This window comes from Phacochoerus africanus, chromosome 4 (assembly GCF_016906955.1).
Source record: "Phacochoerus africanus isolate WHEZ1 chromosome 4, ROS_Pafr_v1, whole genome shotgun sequence".
Lineage (NCBI taxonomy): Eukaryota > Metazoa > Chordata > Mammalia > Artiodactyla > Suidae > Phacochoerus > Phacochoerus africanus.
Genome location: NC_062547.1, coordinates 64,998,516 through 65,014,191, shown reverse-complemented (window position 1 = coordinate 65,014,191; position 15,676 = coordinate 64,998,516). Strand labels below are relative to the sequence as shown.

Sequence of the window (15,676 nt, the reverse complement as noted above, 5' to 3'; positions counted from 1 at the left end):
GAGAATTTTCCTCTTTTTTGGGAAAGGCCTGTATTTCTCTGAATTTCCCACTAAGAACTGCCTTTGTAGCATCCCATAGATTTTGAATGGCTGTGTCTTCATTATCATTTGTCTTGAGGTATTTCTTAATTTCCTTTTTGATTTCCTCATTGACCCATTGGTTTTTCATAGCATGTTTATTCTCCATGTAGTCAGTTTTTTCTCATTTCTTTTCCTGTGGTTGATTTCTAGTTTCATGCCACTTTTGTCAGAGAAGATACTTGAAATGATTTCCATACTCTTAAATTTGTTGAGGTTAATTTTGTGTGCCAGTATGTGGTCACTCCTTGAGAATTTTCCATGTACACTTGCAATGAATGTATGTTCCTTTTTTTTTTTTGATATAGTGTCCCAAAAATGTCAATGAAGTCTTACTCTTCTATTGTGTCATGTAGGATCTCTGTTGCCTTATTAATTTTCTGTCTAGAGGATCTGTCCATTGATGGGAGTAGGGTTTTAAAGTCTCTTACTATTATTGTGTTCCCATCAATTTCTCCTTTTATGTCTGTTATTATTTCTTGCGTGTACTTGGGTGTTCCTATATCAGGAGCATATATATATTGAAAATTATAATATCCTCTTCTTGAATGGATATTTTCATCATGAAATAGTGTCCTTTTTTGTCTTTCTTTATGAGCTTTATTTTAAAGTCTATTTTGTCTGATATGAGCATCGTAACTCCTTTTTTCTTGTCTTTTCCATTCTCATGAAATATCTTTTACCATCCCCTCACTTTCAATTTGTATGTTCCCTTTGCCTTAATATGAATCTCTTGTAGATAGCATACTGTAGGCTCTTGATTTTTTTTTTGTCTTCTGTCTTTTTGTTGTTGTTGTTGTTGTTGTTGTTGCTATTTCTTGGGCCGCTCCCTGGCATATGGAGGTTCCCAGGCTAGGGGTTGAATCAGAGCTGTAGCCACCGGCCTACGCCAGAGCCACAGCAACGTGGGATCCGAGCTGCGTCTGCAACCTACACCACAGCTCACGGCAACGCTGGATCGTTAACCCACTGAGCAAGAGCAGGGACTGAACCCGCAACCTCAGGGTTCCTAGTCGGATTCGTTAACCACTGCGCCACGATGGTAGCTCCTTGATTTTTTATCCAATCTGCCACTCTATGTCTTTTGATTGGAGCATTTGGTTCATTGACATTTGTTGCAAGACATGTTTTTATAATATTTTCTTAGCCTCTTTGCTGAAAACTCCATCTTATCCTCCCTTACTTTGTCCCATCTTCCTGCTTGGGAAACAGTCACAGTGATGGTAAATCACTTGAGGATTCTCTGAAATGCTATGCATAGATAGCTAACTCAAATGCTAATGATTCTTAAATGCCTAAAGTTTAGAGTAAAGGTTTAACCATCTACCAGCTAAGTGACTTTTAAAATAATAAAAGAACTTTTAAAATAATAAAAAAGCCCTATATCCTGCACCTACAACCCCCTTTTTGCTTGATGTAATCCTCAAGAGCACAATAAAAGCAGTGTGGTTTCTTGAGGCAGGGCTCTTGTCCCTGAGACCTTGAGTCCCCCGTTCCCACCTTTACTTAAGATAAATGTCTCTTGTGTATTGTTTTTTTTGTTTTTGTTTTTGTTTTGTCTTTTTGCTATTTCTTGGGCCACTCCCATGGCATATGGAGGTTCCCAGGCTAGGGGTCGAATCGGAGCTGTAGCCACCGGCCTACGCCAGAGCCACAGCAACACGGGATCCGAGCCGCGTCTGCAACCTACACCACAGCTCACAGCAACGCAAGATCTTTAACCCACTGAGCAAGGGCAGGGACTGAACCCGCAACCTCATGGTTCCTAGTCGGATTCGTTAACCATTGTGCCACAACGGGAACTCCTCTGTGTCTTGTTTTATGTTAACTTTTTTTCCTTAAGTTCCATAGCACCCGTTCTTCAGCCCCATCCTGCTGAGCTGGTCTTGGCAGACATTTAAGGTAATTATTGATAAGTATGTGTTTATTGCCATTTTAAGCCTTGTTTTCCAGTTCAGTCTATGTTTCTCCTTTTGTTCCTTTCTCTCTTGGTTGTGTGATTTCCCTTTATTTTATACTTGTGTCCTTTTCTTTTTAGTTTTTGTGAATGTAATGTTTGGTTTTGATTTGTGGTTACCCTGTTTTCCAAGTATGTTAACAACTTCCTATATCTGCTTGCTATAGCTTGATAATCACATATGCTCTAACTCACTATAAAAAAGTCTGGATTTTCTTACTTTCCTTCCCCATATTTTATGATTTTGAAGTCCTTTTTTAACATTTTCATGTTTTTCCTTTCACTGTTTCTTGCGTTTCTTGTCATTTTTACAATAGCTTTTTTTTTTTCCTTTTACATCTGTATATTGGCTTATATAAGTGACTGCTTTCCAATCGGGATTTTCTACATCTTGTTTCTTCTTGCTTCTTTTTCATTTAGAGAAGCCCTTTCTGTTTTTATTTTAGAATTGGTTTAGTATTTCTGTACTCCTTTAGCTTTTGTTTGTTGGAAAAATTTCTTATTTCTCCTATTTTAAATGATATTCTTGCTGGTTAGAGTATTCTAGGCTTCAAATTTTTCCCTTTTAGAACTCTGAATATATCTTGCCATTTTCTTCTGGCCAGTAGTGTTTCTGTAGAGAAATCAGCTGACAGCCTTATGAGGATTCCCTTATACTTAATACTTTGTTTTCCTTTTGCTATCTTTTGAATCCTCCTTTAACTTTTGCCATTTTTATTATAATATCCCCTTGACAGGGTACTGAGTGTGTTTCTAGGGAGAAGGATGCAATGGGAAGGGCTAGTAGTCATTGACTGGTTGTTGGGCTTTTGACAGTAGCAAGGGCCTGCGGGAAGGTGCCACAGGCTGCTCCTAGTTGCATGGCCCTGGGAAGTGGTAATGAGCCTCAGGCAGATTTTGACAGTATCCAGAGCATTTGGAAGTGGCAGTGATAAGGTGTGTGAGTTCCCAGTGGAGTGAGAGCAACAACAGGTGGTGTTCAGTCACAGTGCCCTCCTCTGTGGTGCCCTCTGAGCTGACTGGGGTTGCAAGTGGTGCCTGTTCGTGGGCCCCTGGTGGTGGCAGGCCACACCACCCTTGGAGTCAGAGATAACTGTGATAGTTTGCCCCTGCCACCTGTAGATCACAGAAGAATCACCTCATCCCACTTCGTTCATACAGGATGTGTACACAGGCTGCTCCTAGTTTCAGGGTCCTGGGAAGTGAACAGTGGTCAGGAATGTATGGGTGCTGCCTGGAGTATTTGGCAGTGGCAGCAGCAGGGCAGGTGTGTTTCTAGGGGAGTGAGAGTAACAGCGGTGGTGCTCATTTGCAATGTTCTTGTTTTGCTGAGCTGACTGGGGTTGCAGGTGGAGCTTGTTCACAGACCCCTAGTGGTGGTGGACCATGCTTCCTTCTGGTTCCTGAGATAACTGCTGTGGTTTGTCCCTGCCACCTGTAGACCCTGTAAGAAGTGCTGTCTCACCAACAATAGCCTGTGTCAGAGCCTCTCTACCCTCTGAGGTCCTGTGCATGCACAGGGAATGAGATTCCTATGGCTGTCCACCCCTCCTCCTCTCACCCTCCCCAACAATGGTGCCTTGCTTTTCCTGCAGGCCTAGACCTCCTCCCAGGTTCCCTTGGCTCTGGCATTCTGCTCCCAGCCAGTGGCACACTGCTCCCTAGCCACTCAGGCTGTCTCCACACAGCCAACCCTAGTTCTCTCCCTGGAATCCACCTCCAGAGCCTAAGTTTCAGCACCAAGCATCTGCCCAAGAGTCTCAGGCTGTGGTGTCTAGGGCAGTGGTGCAGATATTGTTTGGTTCTTGCTTTGCTTTGCCCTCCTCAGTCCAGCTGCTTCACTTTTCTCGTGAAACTTTGAGGTCTCTCTGTCTTGGCTGATTTCCCCATCAGTTAGGTGGCTTCCCTGGGTGTGAGCTCCTTTTCTCCTTAAGAGCTCCCTCTCAGGAGTGCTAGTTCTTTCCTGATTCCTTCTCTCTCTCTTTGTTCTTTTGTTCTACACAGTTATTTTGATGGTTTCTTGCCCTTTTTGGAGGTTCAAGTTTTCAGCCAGCATTCATCAGATGTTCTGTGTGAATTGTTCTACATGTGTTTTTTTTGTCTTTTTTTGTCTTTTTTGTTGTTGTTGTTGCTATTTCTTGGGCTGCTCCCACGGCATATGGAGGTTCCCAGGCTAGGGGTTGAATCGGAGCTGTAGCCACCGGCCTACGCCAGAGCCACAGCAACGTGGGATCCGAGCTGCGTCTGCAACCTACACCACAGCTCACGGCAACGCCAGATCGTTAACCCACTGAGCAAGGGCAGGGACCGAACCCGCAACCTCATGGTTCCTAGTCGGATTCATTAACCACTGCGCCACAATGGGAACTCCTGTTCTACATGCGTTTTTTTGATGTGTTTGTGGGAGAAGTGGGAGTGCAATGTCTTACTCCTCCACCATCTTGATCCTTCTCCCCTAAATTGTAGAGTTTTAATGGGTGAATTTCATGGTATGTGAAATATATCTCAATAAAGTAATATATTAATAAAAACTCAGAGCATGGGTTTTGCAGCAGATAATAAAATTAAACTGAATAGTGTAAGAAAGTCACCTTAAAACCATGTTAGGTTCACACAACTCTCAAAACCAAACACATTTACAGATTTCTTCCCTCTTTCCACACTGTTTATCACAGCAAAGATCCACTTGTTCATATCTCAGCTGAAATGTTTCCTTTGAATTAGGATGGTTAGAATCTTCTCTAACCATCCTAATCCTTTAGTCCCCAAACTAAGCATGACATTCAATTATATATTATCATCACCTCCCATTTTTATTTCAGCTTCATCATGTATCTATTTGTGTGTCTCCTACTGATTTGAGATTTATGAGATGAAGACTCTGTTTATTTTCTTGACCACTCTATCTTCAGAGCCAACCACAGAGCCTGACACAGAACAGAGACTCAATATTTTTTTGATGAATGAATGAGTTTACACAATCATTCTAGATTTCTAAGGACCAATGAGTTTTTCATTCTCTCCCTTGCTTAGCTGCTGGCTCAACTCAGAAAAGGGATTTAAATGGAGTTTCCTTGGACCAGTCTGTTCCATCTTCTTGGTGAGTGATGACATCAAAGCATCATTAATGCTCAGCTGAGGGCTATCAGAAGAGCAGAATTGTAAGTGGGGTGGGGGTGAGGAGGTGATGGGAGCAGGAATGTTCCTGGGTTGTTCTGGGTTTAGTTTGGTTTTCTAAGACTATTCCTACGGTGATAACTACATACTCTAATATACGGTTACTAAACATGGAATTTAAGTGCAGAATTGAGGTTGGACGGATTAGATAAAGGATCAAAATTTTACTCAATAAACATTTTGTGGTTTCCTGAAGGTCAATTTAGCTTTCTTTCTGATGACCCTCTGGATTTTGAAAAGCAAACTCTCTTCCCTCAACAGTGATGTGTCCACCCTCCAGAACACAAGGTAAGATGGAACAGCAGCTGACAAGCCTGCAGAAGTGTGGTCCCAAGAGCAAAGCTGTGAGCCTGGGCAGTTCCTGGTGCCCCTTCTTAGAGTCTTCTGAGGGAACCCAGAATAGAACAGATGCAGCTGTCCTTCTATGGAAGCCAGTTCAGATCCAGTGGTGTACAGTGTCCATCTCTAAGCCCAGCTTGTGACTCCCTCAGCAACAATCTTTGGGCTTTTGTCATCAGTCCTATGACAAAAAGGCAAAGAACAAATATGTTCCCATGAAGTCCTTAGAAAAATCTGTGACTGCTCCCACAACCCAGCACACTTTCATACTTCACTCTCATTTCAAGCTCCTTGTCACCCTTCTTCCATTCCTCTCCCTGGAAAAAAACTAACTAACATCAAATCTCCTATGAGGCTTGGGTATTCCTTTTCTCCAGGAGCCCTTGGGCATAAATGATGCACTTTCTTTCATGTTTTTATAATCTTTTCCAAAATTTGCATGTTGTTGTTTGGTTGTATCAGTCATTTGAATAGGCTGTGAGCTTTATGATAGTAGTAAGTCCGCCTTTGTTATTTTTAATTCTGAGGCCCAAACATAGTACATAATGGACTTAATATTGGTTGAATGAAATTAGGGATCTCCATGGAGCATCATAAAGTTTTTTTTTTCAGCTTATATTATGAAGTGTCACTACCCTCTTCAATCCAAATTAAAGTGCCATCCTGGACGTGAGTGACATTTCTATTGTGGAGAATCATTGACAGTAAATGTCAAAGCTAATCACAATTCAGTCTGAAAACTCATTACCAACAGGGGAAGGCAGAAGCATGCATGGGTCAAAGATGAGAATGGCCCTGATTGTGTTGCTCAGGGTGCATCATGAGCCTCCTTTCTCCTCCTACCCAGGATGCTGACATTTAAAGCCACAGCTCAGCTCTTCATCCTGGGATGCACATGGTGTCTGGGAATCCTGCAGGTGGGACCAGCTGCCCACGTCATGGCCTACCTCTTCACCATCATCAACAGCCTGCAGGGCATCTTCATCTTCCTGGTGTATTGCCTCCTCAGCCGACAGGTACTACTGTCTGACTCCCACTCAGGACTTTCCCCAACCTCACTCCTTTCAGTGAGTTGACCCAGTGTGTGATTTGCCTCTGCAGGTCTGGGAGCAATATGGGAAATGGTTCAAAGGGATTGATATAACCAAATCCAAGTCTGAGAAGTACACACTATCCAGCAAGACCACGTCTGATGCCTGCAAATATAGTGCTGTAAGATCCCACATTACTGACACAGCATGTCACTAACTGATCCACTTGTGCAGCACATGCTTTACCACTGGACAACTAGGTATGCAATAGACGATGTTCTAGGATGGCTCACACTCGGTTTTACTCCTTGACTCATTAACCATTTGCAATGGTCTCAGTTTGTTTGAAAATCTATTCCACTCTCACTGCTTAGGGAACTGTGGTTATCTTTTGTTTTGTTTTGTTTTTTGTCTTTTTAGGGCTGCACCTGCAGCATATGGAGGTTCACAGGCCAAGGGTCGAATTGGAGCTACAGATGCCAGCCTACACCACAGCCACAACAACACAGGATCAGAACCACATCTGCGACCTACACCACAGCTCACAGTAATGCTGGATCCTTAACCCACTGAGCGAGGCCACAGATCAAACCCACAACCTCATGGTTACTAGTCGGGTTTGTTAACCACTGAGCCATGATGGGAACTCTGAACTGTTTTTATCTTGATTCATATATCCACACCCTATTGAACATCTGCTATGTGCCATGCATTGTTAACTAAATACACAAGAATCAATGATCTGAATTGGCAAGGCACATTCCACTCAGATCCACATTATACTATCCTTTTCTTCTACACCTTCTTCCATGTAACACTCATTCAGCAGCACCCCTTCCAAAATGCAGAAATGGGGGCTTGAATTATGTACTTATTTATGCATTAAACAGAAGTGTGTCATCTGACACTTTAGACTTTTTTTTTTTAAACAAGGCTGCCTAATATTTTTGTCACCTTCTACCCAATGTAAAACCAGGCAGGAAAAGCAGTAATTACATGGGATAATTCATTGCAATGACCACTAAGAACAAACAATTACTAGTTTAGACTTATAAACTTCTTTTACTGATGTTTTCTCACTTCTTCCATCTTCTGTTAAATCCCTTGAATTTACTTTCCTGTTTACAGGAGCTTACTATTTGCCTGAAACTCTTTCTGCATTTATCTCATTAACTTGTTCACCCAACCTCCATAAGAACTGGTTCCACTACTGAATTTTCTATCTCCTTCCCCTTTCTAAGAAATATCTCAATCACTTATTTCACAGAGAAAATCAGTCATCATTGATGGCGCTTTGTGAATTCCATGTCATCAACTGTACAAAACGGCATGCACCTTCTCCATATTGACACAACTTTCCTTCTCTCTGAAGACAATGCTTCCACCTGCGCTTTGGATCCCATCATTCATGCCTATCAATTACCTTACATTATTGTTCACATATAATCCCTCTCTCTCTCTCTCCCTCTCTCTCCTTCTCTCTTCTTCTCTCTTCCTCCCTTCCTCTCTCCTTCCCTCACCTTTTCAACAGTATTCTTCCCATAGTCATGGAAACATGTTTGGCCCTCTTCTGTCTTACAAACTTGTACTACTTGGCCTTCTTCTAGCTACCAGCTGAGATTTGACTTTTCACTCTTGTCTCCATTTCCTTGCCTTAAAACCACTCCTTCAACCCATCAAAATATAGTTTTTTTCCTCCATCATTCCACCAAAGCAAATATCTCTTAGACCTACAATGATCTCCATCTCCCAAAAAGTCCTTTCAGAACCTTTCTCATGAAACTTTCTCACTCCCTTCTCATGAAACACTCCTTCCTTATTCCCTCTAGATTATGTACATGCCCCTCCATGTCTTTCTTCCATTCTCTCTTGTTCTTCTCTTTTGTTTCCTTTATAGTTCTATCTAATGGATTGGTTCCAATTTGCATTAAATACTTTCTTCCTAGACAATAATATTTCTTCCTTAGATCCAGTCATCAGATAGAAGCAAATGATAGCCACTATGTTTCTCTACTTCTGACATCTCTGAGCTTTAGAGGAGTACTTGATGTTTTTGACATCTCAAAGACATCTCCATCTCAGCCTTCCAGTACAAGTGTTGCAGTCTTTACCCTAGTCCAGTCCTTTCCCATGGTGTCCTTTTTAATCCACATGGTACCACAATCCATCCTGTGGCACAAGTTTGGAACCTAAAAGTTAGTTACAACAATTATCTTATTTCCCATCACATCCTACCCATTTTTCAATTCCGTTGTCCTTATCTTCTTAGTGTGTCCCCAGTTTGTCCATCTAGCTTAACCTCCATCAATTCCTCCTTAGCCAGGCTGCTATTGTCACTTTCCTGAACAACTGAGATATCCTCCTGACTACTCTTTCCACCCTTGTCACCTCCCAATGCATCTTTTACACAGAAATCAGAACTATCTTTTCAAAATGCAGATAAAATCATGTCACACTCTTTTCTTTTTGCATTTTAGGGCTGCACCCACGGCATTTAGAGTTTCCCAGGCTAGGGGTCAAATTGGGGCTACAGCTGCCAGCCTACACCACAGCCACAGCAACACCAGATCCGAGCTGCATCTGTGACCCACACTATAGCTCACAGCAATGCCAGATCCTTAACCCATTGGGCAAGGCCAGGGATTGAATCTACAACCTCATGGTTCCTAGTCAGATTCATTTCTGCTGCGCCATGACAAGACTCCATTTGTAGACTTTTTTTTTAACCTTTTTTTTTCCACTGTACAGCATGGTGACCTAGTTAACACATACATGTATACATTCTTTTTTCTCACATTACATGTTCCAACATAAGTGACTAGACAGAGTTCCCAGTGCTACACAGAGGGATCCTATTGCTATTTCATTCCAAAGGCAATAGTCTGCATTAACCCCAAGCTCCCAGTCCATTGTTTGTAGACTTTTTGATGATAGCCATTCTGGCTGGGGTAAGGTGGTACCTCATAGTGGTTTTGCATTTCTCTAATAATTAGTGATGTTGAACATCTTTTCATGTGTTTGTTGGCCATCTATCTGTATGTCCTCTTTGGAGAAGTGTCTGTTTAGATCTCCTGCCCATTTTTTGATGAGGTTGTTTGTTTTTTTGGTATTGAGATGCAGAATGTGTTTATAAATTTTGGAGATTAATCCCTTGTCAGTCGCTTCATTTGCAAATATTTTCTCCCATTCTGTGGGTTTTTTCATTTTGTTTAGGGTTTCCTTTGCTGTGTGGAAACTTTTAAGTTTAATTAAGTCTCATTTGTTTATTTTTGTTTTTACCATCATTACTCTAAGAGGTGGATCAGAGAAGACGTTGGCTGTCATTTATGGCAGAGAGTGTTTGGCGTATGTTTTCCTCTAAGAATTTTATAGTATCTGGCTGTATATCAAGGTCTTTAATCCATTTTGGGTTTATTTTTGTATATGGTGTTAGGAAGTGTTCTGATTTCATTCTTTCACATGTGGCTGTCCAGTTTTCCCAGAACCACTTATTGAAGGGGCTGTCTTATCTCCATTGTATATTCTTGCCTCCTTTGTCATAGATGAGTTGACTGTATGTGTGTAGGTTTAGCTCTGGGCTTTCTATCCTGTTCCACTGATCTATATGTCTGTCTTTGTGCAAGTACCATATGGTTTTGATGACTGTAGCTCTGTAGTATAGTCTGAAGTCTGGGAGCCTGATTCCTCCAGCTCCATTTTTCTTTTTCAGGATGTTTTTGACTATCCTGGGTCTTTTGTTCTTCCAAACAAACTTTAAAATATTTTGTTCGAGTTATGTGAAAAATGTCCTTGGTAATTTGAAGGGATTGCATTGAAGCTGAAGATTGCCTTGGATTTGGTTTGCTGGTATTTTCTTGAGGATTTTTGCATCTACATTCTTCAGCATAGTCATTTTGATAATATTGATTCTTCCAAGAACATGGTATGTCTTTCTGTTTGTGTCATCTCTGATTTCTTTCACCAGTGTCTTATAGTTTTCAGAGTATAGGTCTTTTGTCTCTTGAGGTAGGTTTATTCCAAAGTATTTTATTCTTTTTGATGTGATGGTAAACGGGATTGCTTCCCTAATTTTTCTTTCTGATCTTTTGTTGTTAGTATATAGAAATGCACTTGATTTTTGTGTATTAATTTTGTATCCTATGACTTTGCCAAATTCATGGATGAGCTCTAACAGTTTTCTGGTAGCATATTTAGGATTCTCTAGGTATAGTATTATGTCATCTGCAAATAGTGATAGTTTTACCTCTTCCTTTCCAATTTGGATTCCTTTTATTTCTTTTACTTCTCTGATTGCTGTGGCTAGGACTTCCAAAACTATGTTAAATAGAAGTGGTGATAATGCACATTCTTGTCTTGTTCCTGATCTCAGCGGGATTTTTTTCAGCTTTTCACCATTGAGAATGACGTTAGCTCTGGGTTTGTCATATATCGTCTTTGTGTTGTTGAGGTAGGTTCCCGTTATGCCCACTTTCTGAAGGGTTTTTTTTTTAATCAGATATGGTTGTTGGATTTTGTTGAAGGCTTTTTCTGCATCTATTGAGAGGATCATATAGTTTTTATTCTTCAGTTTGTTAATGTGGTGTATCACACTGATGGATTTGCGGATATTGAAGAATCCTTGCATCCTGGGATAAATCCCACTTGATTATGATGTACAGTCCTTTTAATGTATTGTTGGATGCGGTTTGATAATATTTTGTTGAGGATTTTTGCATCAATGTTCATCAGTTAAATTGACCTTAATTTTCTTTTGTGGCATCTTTTTCTTGTTTTGGAATCAGGGTGATGGTGGCCTCATAGAATGAATTTGGGAGTGTTCCTTCCTCTGCAGTTTTTTGAGGTAGTTTCAGAAGGAGAGGTGTTAGCTCTTCTCTAAATGTTTGATAGAATTCACCTGTGATGCCATCTGCCTGGACTTTTGTTTATTGGAAGTTTTAAAATCACAGTTCCAATTTCAGTTCTTGTGAATGATCCATTCATCTTTTCTATTTCATCTTGGTTTAGTCTTGGAAGATTGTACTTTTCTAAGAATTTGTCCATTTCTTCTAGGTTTTCCATTTTATTGGCATATAGTTGCATATAGTAGTCTCTTATGACCCTTTGCATTTCTGCGATGTCCATTGTTAATTCTCCTTTTTCATTTCTTTTGTTTTAAATATTTTTTTTTGTCTTTTTGCCTTGTCTAGTGACACTCCCATGGCATGTGGAGGTTCCCAGGCTATGGGTCTAATCGGAGCTGTAGCCACCAGCCTATGCCACACACAGCAACATGGGATCTGAGCTGTGTCTGTGACCTACACCACAGTTCATGGCAACACCAGATCCTTAACCCACTGAGCAAGGCCAGGGATCAAACCTGCAAACTCGTGGTTCCTAGTCAGATTCGTTAACCACTGTGACATGACGGGAACTCCTCCTTTTTCATTTCTAATTTTATTGATTTGAGTCCTCTCTCTTTTTTTCTTGATAAGTCTGGCTAAGGGTTTCTCAATTTTGTTGGTCTTTTCAAAGAACCAGCTTTTTGTTTCATTGATCTTTTCTATGGTTTTCTTCATTTCATTAATTTCTCCTCTGATCTTTATGATTTGTTTTCTTCTACTAACTTTGGGTCTTGCCTATTCTTCTCTCTCTAGCTGCTTTAGATGTAAATAAATTTAGGTAGTTTATTTGAGCTTTTTCTTATTTCCTTGAGGTAGGCTTGTATTGCTATAAACTTTCCTCTTAGAACTGCTTTTGCTGCATCCCATAGGTTTTGGAGTGTCGTATCTTCATTGTCATTTGCTGCTAGGTATTTTTTTCATCTCCTCTTTTATTTCTTCAGTGATCCATTGGTTGTTTAGTAGCATGTTATTTAGTCTCCAAATGTTTGTGTTTTTTGCAGTTTTCTCTTTTTGTTGATTTCCAGTCATAATGCCTTGTGGTTTTAAAAGGTGCTTGATATGATTTCAATTTTCTTAAAGTTACTGAGGCTTGATTTGTCACCCAGAATGTGATCAATCTTAGAGAATGTTCTCAGTGCACTTGAGAAGAATGTGTATTCTGTTGCTTTTGGATGGAATGTCCTATAAACATCTATTAAGTTCATCTGGTCTAATGCTTTATTCAAGGCCAGTGTTTCCTTGTTGATTTCCTGTCTGGATGATCTGTCCATTGCTGTAAGTATGTGTTAAAGTCTCCTGCTATTATTGTGTTATTATCAATTTCTCCTTTTAATGTTGTTAGCAGTTTCCTTATATATTGAGGTGATCATATGTTGGGTGCATATATATTTACAATTATTATATCTTCTTCTTGGATTGATCCTTTGATCATTATGTAATGTCCTTCCTTGTCTATTATACTATTCTTTATTTTAAGGTCTATTTTGTCTGATATGAGTATTCCCACTCCAGCTTTCTCTTGATTCCGGTTTGCCTGGAATGTTTTCTTCCATCCTCTCACTTTCAGTTTGTATGTGTCCCTAGAAGTGAAGTGGGTCTCTTGAGGACAGAATATATACAGATCTTGTTTTTCTATCCATTCAACCAGTCTATGTATTTTGGTCGGGGCATTAACACTTAAGGTAATTATTGATATGTATGTTTTATTGCCATTTTATTAACTGTTTTGGATTTGTTTTTGTTGCTCTTTTTTCTTCTCTTCTTCTCTTGCTCTCTCCTCTTGTGGTTTGAGGACTATCTTTAGTGTTGTATTTGAGTTGATTTTATTTATTTGTGTGTGTATCTATTATAGATTTTTTGTTTTCAGTTGCTCTGAAATTTTGATATAGGAATATATATATACACGAGATTGTTTTAAGTTGTTGGTCTCTTAACTGCAAGTGCATCTCCAGTGTCCTGCATTTGTACCCTACTCTTCTCACAGTTTCTGATTTTGGTAGCATATTTGTGTGTGGATGATTTCCTACTTTTACTGTATATATGCCTTTACTTGTGAGCCTTGTCATTTGTGGTATATTTTTTCTAGTTGTGGCCTTTACTTTTCTGCCTGGTGAAGTTCCTTTAGTATTTGTTGTAAAGCTTGTTTAGTGTTGCTGAATCCTCTTAGCTTTTGCTTATCTGTAAAACTTTGATTTCCCTTCAAAACTGAATGAGAGGCTTGCTGGGTAAAGTAATCTTGGTTGGATGTTTTTTCCTTTCATCATGTTACATACATTATGCCACTACATTCTGGCCTGCAGAGGTTCTGCTGAAAAATCTGCTGATAACCTTACTGGGGTTCCCTTGCATGTTATTTGTTTATTTTCCCTAGCTGCTTTCTTTCTTTTTTTTTTGTCTTTTTGCCATTTCTAGGGCCACTCCTGTGGCATATGGAGGTTCCCAGGCTAGGGGTCTAATCAGAGCTGTAGCCACCGGCCTAAGCCAGAGCCACAGCAACGTGGGATCTGAGCCACATCTGCAACCTACACCACAGCTCAGAGCAGCACCAGATCCTTAACCTACTGAGCAGGCCAGGGATCAAACCTGCAATCTTATGGTTCCTAGTCAGATTAATTAACTGCTAAGCCACAACAGGAACTCCCCTAGCTGCTTTCTTTTTTAAAAATTAAATTTTTTAAAGCTTCTTTCAATATTTTATCTTTGTCTTTAATTGTGGTCAGTTTGATTAATATGTGTCTTATTGTGTTCCACCTTAGGTTTATTTTATGTGGTACTTATTGTGCTTCCTGGATTTGAGTGAGTGGTTCCTTTCTCATGTTAGGAAAGTTTTTGGCTATTATCTCTTTGAATATTTTTTTTCTGTCCTCTTCTCTCTCTCTTCTCCTTCTGGCACCCCTATAATATGGATGTTGGTGCATTTAACATTGTCCCACAGTTCTCTTAGACTGTCCTCATTTCTTTTCAACCTTTTTTCTCTTTTCTCTTCTGCATCAGTGATTTCCACTAGTCTATCCACCACCTTGCTTATTCATTCTTTTGCCTCCTGTATCCTGCTGTTGGTTGCTTCTAATGATTTTTTTTTTTTTAAATTTCAGCTATTGTATTTTGCACCTCTGCTTGCTTAACATTTAAATCTTGTATTTGTTCTGAGCCTTCATGTTCTTGAGTCAGCTCAGCTTCGCAAGGCCATAACACCATTCCTGAGAATCCCTGAGCAGGCTCTGAACTTCCTTTACTCTAGAATCCTAGTACAATATCCACCTCTGTACTTCAATTGTGTTCATTTTCTATTGCTGTTATAAGTTAACCTAGATATTTTGCTATACACAACACAAATTTATGTTACAGGTCTTAAAGTTAAAAGTCCAAAATAGTTTTTTGGGGGGCTAAAATCAAGGTGTCAGTAGAACTGCATTCTTTCTGGAGTCTCTAGGGGAATATTTGCTTTTTTTTTTTTTACCTCCTAGAGGCTGCCTGCTTTCCTTGGCTATTGGCCCCATGCTCCACTCAATGTTCAAAGCCTTTAGTATAGCATAAAGTCTCTCTCTCTTCTCAGCTTATGTCATTATATTTATTTCCATGTCTCTGACTCTATATTTACCTCCTTCCCTTTAAAGACCCTGATCATTCCATTGGCTCATTTGAAGAATCCAGGATGATTTTCCCATCTCAAGATCCTTAACTTAAATATACTACAAAATTCATTTCTTTTCCATGTAAAGTAATATATTCATGGGTTCCAGAGATTAGGATGTGGTCATCTTTGGGGGACCATTATTCTGCCTAGCACACCTATTATGCATAGGTTTCATTGAACTATTGTAGAACCATCAAAATATGCCTCATATTGTAGATATTTAAATAAATATTTACCATTATCCTCATCCCCTCAGAGATGATATATGCCATGAGGAAAGAAATGTACTTTCTGTGCAGAGAAATACGGTAATGGCATTATATAGCCAATGAAAGATTCTTAAATGCAAGTAATCTGATCGGCTCTTTTCACTGTCAAAGGAGGAAACAAATCCACTGCTGAATTTATTTTCTACTGTCTCCTAAAATTTGGTGTCTCTGGTATTTAAAAGATGTAGAAATGTGTCCCTCTCATTATGGTATCTCTTCTGTGGCTTCCTGTAGTCTTGTTTAGGAAAAACAAAATATTTTCGCTTGTGTTTAGTTCTGTCTAGTTTCCTGAAGTGCAATGTTTATAA

The 15,676-nt window shown here is 39.8% G+C and overlaps 1 protein-coding gene across 10 annotated transcripts in view; it reads left to right on the top strand.

Moving 5' to 3' along the window:
* ADGRE2 (adhesion G protein-coupled receptor E2) overlaps positions 1-15,676 on the top strand; it is a 62,436-nt gene that overhangs the window by 44,834 nt on the left and 1,926 nt on the right. For all 10 annotated transcript variants that reach the window (XM_047776787.1, XM_047776790.1, XM_047776791.1 and 7 more), the window contains 4 exons: positions 5,069-5,135; positions 5,409-5,500; positions 6,399-6,567; positions 6,653-6,842. In XM_047776787.1, the coding sequence (XP_047632743.1) occupies positions 5,069-5,135; positions 5,409-5,500; positions 6,399-6,567; positions 6,653-6,799 (475 nt within the window). In that variant the 3' untranslated portion in view covers positions 6,800-6,842. The remainder of the gene's footprint in view (positions 1-5,068; positions 5,136-5,408; positions 5,501-6,398; positions 6,568-6,652; positions 6,843-15,676) is intronic.